Source organism: Penaeus chinensis, chromosome 42, assembly GCF_019202785.1.
Source record: "Penaeus chinensis breed Huanghai No. 1 chromosome 42, ASM1920278v2, whole genome shotgun sequence".
Taxonomy (NCBI): domain Eukaryota; kingdom Metazoa; phylum Arthropoda; class Malacostraca; order Decapoda; family Penaeidae; genus Penaeus; species Penaeus chinensis.
The window spans coordinates 2,953,738-2,961,237 of NC_061860.1; the positions used below are offsets into that span (position 1 = coordinate 2,953,738).

Here is a 7,500-nt window from a genome sequence, read left to right on the forward strand (position 1 = left end):
AAAAAAAACATATAATTTTTTTTTTTTTTTTTATCTAATAAGCTTGATGATACACATATGGTATCATTGGGTGGGGAAAAAAATGCTTTGTACAGCCTCCTCTGTAGATCACACTACAGCACTCCACTGCCTGGGCTGTGCCTCACACTCAACAGACTAAGGCAAAGTCGACAAGCATGGTAAAATTCTTTGAAATTCTGATGCAATCCAGATTAAGGATATATTAATTTAAATGTTTGAAATAAAATTCAAAAGTAGAGTCCTTTAACATCTTCAAGCAATCTTTAAATATTGGAATCTTTCACAGGAAATCCCCTTGAATAGCATGCCACTAAATAAATTTCTCTCAGCATTTTTTGTCTATTTCCACACTGCTACTATACTTTTCAGTGACAGTCACCTATCAGATTGTTTTCAAGTAGTATGCCTATACAGTGAAAATCCATCAAGGGATGTTGATCACAGAGTGCCTGCAAAAGCAAGATCTAAAACCAAAGGAGAAAATCCATTTAAATTCAATTATGTGTGTAAATCAAAGATAAGTAGTATAATCTAATCGTAGATAAAAAAGTAATACTAATAACAAAAATGTTATTTCCAATTAGGTAAATGGAAATTATTTTCTATTGGAATTTCTAAGAAGTGAGAGTGATGCTCTTCTTCACTCACAACCCATTCAACAAAATCATTATGTGAAAGAAAAAAAAGAAGAAAAAAAAAATTAGGGACCTACAGAGTAAAAACTATAGCTAACTGAAATTCAGAAACTCTGGACAAATGCGGAGATATCCTTGTTAACATTCCAATATCGGGGGTCATTCGAAGAGCTATGGTTTGTCTCAACTTACAAGAACCAGAAAGATACACAAAGACCACCCCCTTTTTCATTCTACATGGCTTTTTTCTTTTCTTCAGTGGCTCCTAATTACTACCAGAGTTAATGTTGAAATGCATTCAAAAACTGATTATTACTTCATGATATCAGAGCTTTATGAAGTCTCAGAAACATCTTCAAAAGCCACTGGAAAAATAGAGATGCTTAGGTGGAATCAAAAGGTGATTTCAGAGGCTACGTAAATGACTCTAAACAGTGTAAATATAAGTCTACAAAAATAACTTTCAGTGATACAGTTAATACACATGCACAGACTGTGACAGCATTGAGAATGAAGAGTCATGCATTATCCTCAAGATTAGAAAAGACCAGCTGGTAGCACAAATCCTGGCAGAGTTCAGTGGTGGTGATAAGTTGTGAACGATGGCAAAATCTGTGCTATGCTCATGTGAAACACCATGATAAACTGTGACATAATGCTCAATCAGGGTACTTTATGAGGAGGAAAATAACAATGACACACCCAAAATAAATAAATAAATAAATAAATAAATAAATAAATAAAATATATGAGTGATACCAATGCAAGAAGTCCTGGTCCCACTTTTTGAGCACCAAAATTTTCAGTTCTCTCTCCTTAATTTAGAAGCAGTTTTATATGTACAAGAGTGAAGGCTTAAGACGTATTAAAGAAAGAAAAAAAAAAGATAAACCAAAAAATCAACCTCACATCAATGGTAATTACTACAACAAAATTAAACAAATAGGTAAAAAATAAGGCACGAAAACAAGATCACACACACTTACAGTATCAACAGTGGACTCTAGCCGTGAGCGCTTCTTGCGAGATTCTGACTCGTCTCCCTTGACAGACGCGGGGGTGGTGGGAGTGGACGCCGCCGATCGCTTGCCTGGACCTCCGCTTGACCGGTCTGTGCTGGGGGTCGAGGACCTGGAGTCGTCACCCCCTCCTCCCCCTCCCCCACCACCTCCATTGCTCGTGTTCCCCCCCGTGGAGCCCCCCGACCCGCCCGGGCCTGAGGAACCACCCTCCTTCACCTTCTTCTTGTCTACCAGGTTCTTCTTGGATTTCTTGTTCTTCCTGAAGGGTATATTCCTTGTCAATATGGATAATGAGGGTATCCCAATGGCTTGGGTGTGGAAAGGTATAAAGCAAAGGAGAATCCTGGGAAGTACACAAAGGAATAAAAGAAGGAAGAGGAGTACTGAAAGGAGAAAAATCATAGGCAAGAGGACACCAAGGACAGCAAACAACAAGGACTACAATGAATAATGCCAATGGCTGTCACTATTCATTCATTTTCCTCTATATGATCTTTCTACAGGAACCTTGTCATAAGCTGTCAGAGGGCTTCATGGAGATTCATTTAACACATAAAGGGGTTATTTCTCAATCATATTTTAGAATAAACATCAGATTTGAATACACACTAAAAAAAAAAAAGAAAAAAAAAAAAAAAATCCCTATATATCCCATCAAATCAAGTACAAAATAATGAGAAAGCATCCTATACATCAGTATAGGAACCTTACAGTGATGCTTCATGTGCCTTCTGAAGATCCTTCTGTCTGTTGATGTTCGCATCATTGAGCTTGAGGACACGGCTTTCAGGGACCCATTCATCCCAGCTGTCAAGTGTTAGATCCATTACTACCAAGAACATTTGCCAAACAAACCTTATAATTCTAATCTACATACTGTTTGTAATTGTATATCACATATGTCATTCAAATTCTAGACTACTCCTACACTATTTAAAATTATTAATTATGCATTCTATAGTTCTGATAGTTCTGATAGTTCCATGGCCATTAATAATTCATCATACATTTTATGATTCAGAAAATGCAATTCATGATTCACAAAATACTGTTCTTTTAAGACAACTGTTTTTCTAAATAACATAAATCAAAACAAGGGCAGGTAGGCTGTTAGATAGGATAAAAACATACAATATCATTACAATTTTCACTTTAAGAATCATCCAATCTCAAGATAACAAAGATCTATCCAGGGAAAATGTTTATACTACAAGGGTCTTCTCACACTGGTAATTAAAGGTCAACTATCTAATAAAATAGAAAAAAAAAAAAAACTTACTTTTTGTTCCAACCAGCATAGTGTATGAAATACTTGACCTGTTTATCTTTGACTTGTACCTTCAAACATTTTGCTTCATATATCAGAGGGCCATGAAAACAGAGCACCTTTTCACCTGTAAAGGGAAAGGTTCACATGAAATTTATGACAAGAAAATCCTGGAATGTCATAAAATCCTATAAACATGCTGATGTCTAAAAATCCAACACACCAACTAGGTTCTTCACAAGATAAAACAAGATATGTAAATAATAATAAAAAAAATAACATAAAACTACAGATTCAGCAAGTATTGGGTGCAGCAGTTTGTTACCCTACTACGGTTTTATCTTGAACTTTTATTCATATCTTTGACAACATAATGGCAATATTGACCATAGTATTCTCTGGAATGGCTAAGATTATACTTCATGATCTCTAGTAATACAAGTGATTCTCTTTAACCACATGTGCTCAGCCGGCAAGGAGTCTATCAGGAGGCTCTCGTGACCAATCCTGATTTCCCCTTTCCTTGAATTGGAGGCAAAATGTGTTTTTCTCTTTAATACAATTGATATTGATACTGTTATCATTGGTATTGGTGTTATGATTATTTCATTGTTATTAAAGTCTTGGTAACATTTAAGACAATGAAATAAAATAAAAGACCCTTCCCCAAAGCCAAGGAAAAGGGTAAACAGGTGAGATAGGTAGGACTAATAACCGACTCCTTGGTGACTAAGCACTTGTAGAGCCTGTGTAAATACAATAGACAGACTTATATTACAGTTGTCATGGCATGTATTATTGGGTCAAGTGAAACATATGTCCTGTAGTACTACACACAAAACTATCAACTAATAAAAATGTCAGTAATACAAATGACATCAGATAACTGAACTGAATGCATGGAGTGCTTACAGCCCATAATTACACTAATGTTTGGCTGCACATTTTGACTCTTAATCCATTTATGCTCAACAATCATAATAACAACAATATCAGCAATAATAACAACAACAATAACAGCAAAAACAATAATAATAATAGTAATAATAACAACAATAACAACAACAACAACAACAATAATAATAATAAAAATAATAATGATGATAATAACAACAATAATGACAATAAAAATAAACTTAGAATTATAATAATAATTGTAATAATAACAGTAATAGTAATAGTATTAGCAATAATAATAAAAAACAATAATAGCAAAATAACAATAACAATAATAATAATGATTATAATAAAAGTAATAGTAGCAGTAACAGTAATGGTACTGGCTATAGGAATAGGAATAGGAATAGGAATAGGAATAGGAATAGGAATAGGAATAGTAATAGTAATAGTAATAGTAATAGTAATAACAATAACAATAACAATAACAATAACAATAAATATTAATATTAATAGTAGTAGTAGTAGTAGTAGAATAGGAATAGTAATAGTAATAGTAATAGTAATAGTAATAACAATAACAATAACAATAACAATAACAATAAATATTAATATTAATAGTAGTAGTAGTAGTAGTAGTAGTAGTAGTAGTAGTAGTAATATTAATATCAATAACATTAATAATATTAATAATATTAATAATATTAATAATATTAATAATAACAATAATAATAACAATAATAATAATAATAATAATAATAATAATAATAATAATAATAATAATAATAACAATTATTATTATAATAATAATAATAATAATAATAATAATAATAATATTAATAATAATAATAATAATAATAATAATAATAATAATAATAACAACAACAATAACAATAACAACAACAATAGTAAGAATTAGAAAAACAACAATAACAAACCAATAAAGAAAAAGATAAAGATGATGGTGATGATGATGATGAACAATAATAACCATAACAATAATAACAACAACTACAATAATACTAGACAAGATAATAATAATAAAAAAAATATTAATACAATAACCATTTTTTCTACATATCTAAGCAAGATGTTAAAACACCAGTTGCCAAGGAGCACATCACAAATTATCATAGCAAACCAAATATTTTACTGCCAGAGATAAGTCTGACTTATCATCAAGGCATTACACTTTTTTTTTCAGCAATACATGGGAATTTGCTGGTACTCTTGGCTTCAGAAATTTTGTTCTTCACAAAGTTAGGAAACCCCCAAGAGCTCTCCCATTTCTTGCCTCCTCACTCTACTTGTTTGGAGGTTCTAACCTTCCTTTGCTCTGTCCTCCCTCTTCCCATTTGCCAATCTGAATCACACACACCAATAGTATAATGATTATGTTATATGACAAAATGTGGATACTTTGTAGACAAAAAATTTCATGTATCTTTAATTTTACCACTAAAAATTATGTTAACCAAACCATTGGATATAACAAGCAATTCAGTATTTTAAAGGTTGAGATGATAGATGTAGACAAGGTTGTTGACCCAGCTCTTGAAAACAGTGCAAAATAAGCTCTATGTCACTATCATACAAGCCAGAAAGTATCAAGGATTGAAGTCACAGCTGATTCCAACACCCCCACATAGCCATTCAGAGCAAAGGCGTTGTTATCTGTTCCAATATACTTTTGGCCATCATAATGAATGCTCCAGTGTCCAGCTTGTTTGTTATTCTCTCTGTTAGAATATCCATCCAGCTTGCGTGTGGACCAAAATCCAGGCAGTAGACTTTCTTAAGTGGCATCTCTCCCATATGTCTGAATTATAAACCTGGACCACATGAACCCTGCAGAAGCATTTTTGCTGTTTTGCCATTTTCCAAGGTATATATTTATCATTTAGTATGCTACATCAAGATAGTCATAGACGGTTTCTGCTGAGCAAATGCCATACCCTCTCTCCAGGTAGCTTACACTTTGTACAATGACAGTAACAATAAGTCAATATCCCTCCAAGGGCTTGATGTACTCAAAATGAGACATTCTAATCTCCTGTAACTTGAAAACAATTTTCCATTGCAAGACATTCCAGTCATCTAACCCCCCCCCCCCCTTTTTTCATGACAGGATGTTCCCATAACCTGCCTTTCAGCCAACTTGGTAAAGGTTTACAACAGGACTGCACTTGTCAAAGACTAAGCCCTCAACTCCAGCTAACAATCTCAGGGGATCCCATTGGGAATCTGGGGTTTTGGTGGAGGGGGGAGGGATTTAACTCATGGTAGGCATTTTAAAAAGCAAAAGAATGTGAACATTTTTTAAAAATCCGAGCAAAGAACCATATTTCATATGATAAAGAAAGTGGAAAATAGAAAAACCTGAGACAACATTCGGCCATGGAAGATTAGACACTGCATTGCATGAACAAACAAGTGAATAAACCCAAATCATAACCACAAAAACTATCTATGAGATCAGAATGAACTTCAAAATATACATTATTTGATGTAATTTCTTTTAAATAAATATACTGAAATACATTAATAATACAGAGCATGTCTAAGAGATCAACAATGATCGGACATGATGTCACAAGCTACATGTGCAAAGTCAGTTCATATTAGGACACTGCACAGAAAGATTATAGATCCAGGGGATATAGCCTATACATTAGTCTAAAACCTTATAAACGAATAAAGAAGAAGAAGGATACTGCATAGCAAAGTTGCTTGCTGTGAGGCAGGGAAAGCTGGACTTTGCTGCTGGAGGCGCTTGGGGACTTAATCTTAGCGCAGCATTCATCATGATACATTTTCATTTAACTCGAATCTGTTGGCTTCTGCAGATTAATTTTGATATCAATAAATGTTATTTTTCACACCCTAAAATGCAACAATCTTTAATTTTGTTACCGTCATGTTTACTTTAACTTCCAACTTTTTCATAACAAGTTATTCATGTCACATGGATCCCATGGGTTAATAGGAATTAACAGATATGATGGTAAATCTTTACTTCATGAATACACTAATCTTGGACAAATTGAAGATAATATTTTTGTAGAATACAAAAGTTACAGTCGTTGGCACAGGAAATAATCTGGAGACACGAACACAAACACCACAAATAAAGGAAAAAGGTCACAAAAAGCACCACTCGTGGCTCTAGTGGCTAAGAAGTTGCTGCACAACTTGCACACCATTTTCTGTCATACTATGCTCCTATGTCATCACATCACAACCAATCAGGAGACGGCAGTTTAGCAGAGATTCTAATGGCTTGTTAAAGTTTTAGTTTAATACTCCATATACTTTATCATACAAATATATAGGATTATCTATTTTTACATTTTAAAAAATGTGTATACATGCTTATTTTTTTGACTTGCCTCATTCTTCTCAGTAAAAATGACAGATGTGTCTTCTGTTCATTTGTTTTTTTTTACTTAATGGAAACACAGACCTTATAAAATCCTTACTGAATCATGGAATTCTGGTAAAAAAAGAAAAAAAAAGATAAAAATAAAGTGAAAAGTGAAATGTGATTTGCAGATCTGATATTAGCAACAAAAACTTTATGTGCGACAAGTCTAGAAAAATTAACAATACAATTGTGGGATTCAATTTTTAAAAAAAACTATATTTCATAAAACTTGGT

At 33.1% G+C, this 7,500-nt stretch overlaps 1 protein-coding gene across 3 annotated transcripts in view; it reads right to left on the minus strand.

Moving 5' to 3' along the window:
• Positions 1–7,500, minus strand: part of LOC125047967 (mortality factor 4-like protein 1) — a 37,222-nt gene that overhangs the window by 27,304 nt on the left and 2,418 nt on the right. For all 3 annotated transcript variants that reach the window (XM_047646521.1, XM_047646519.1, XM_047646518.1), the window contains exons 2-4: positions 2,958–3,072; positions 2,390–2,485; positions 1,643–1,937 (exon numbers count right to left, since the gene is read on the minus strand). In XM_047646521.1, coding sequence (XP_047502477.1) covers positions 1,643–1,937; positions 2,390–2,485; positions 2,958–3,072 — 506 coding nt within the window. The remainder of the gene's footprint in view (positions 1–1,642; positions 1,938–2,389; positions 2,486–2,957; positions 3,073–7,500) is intronic.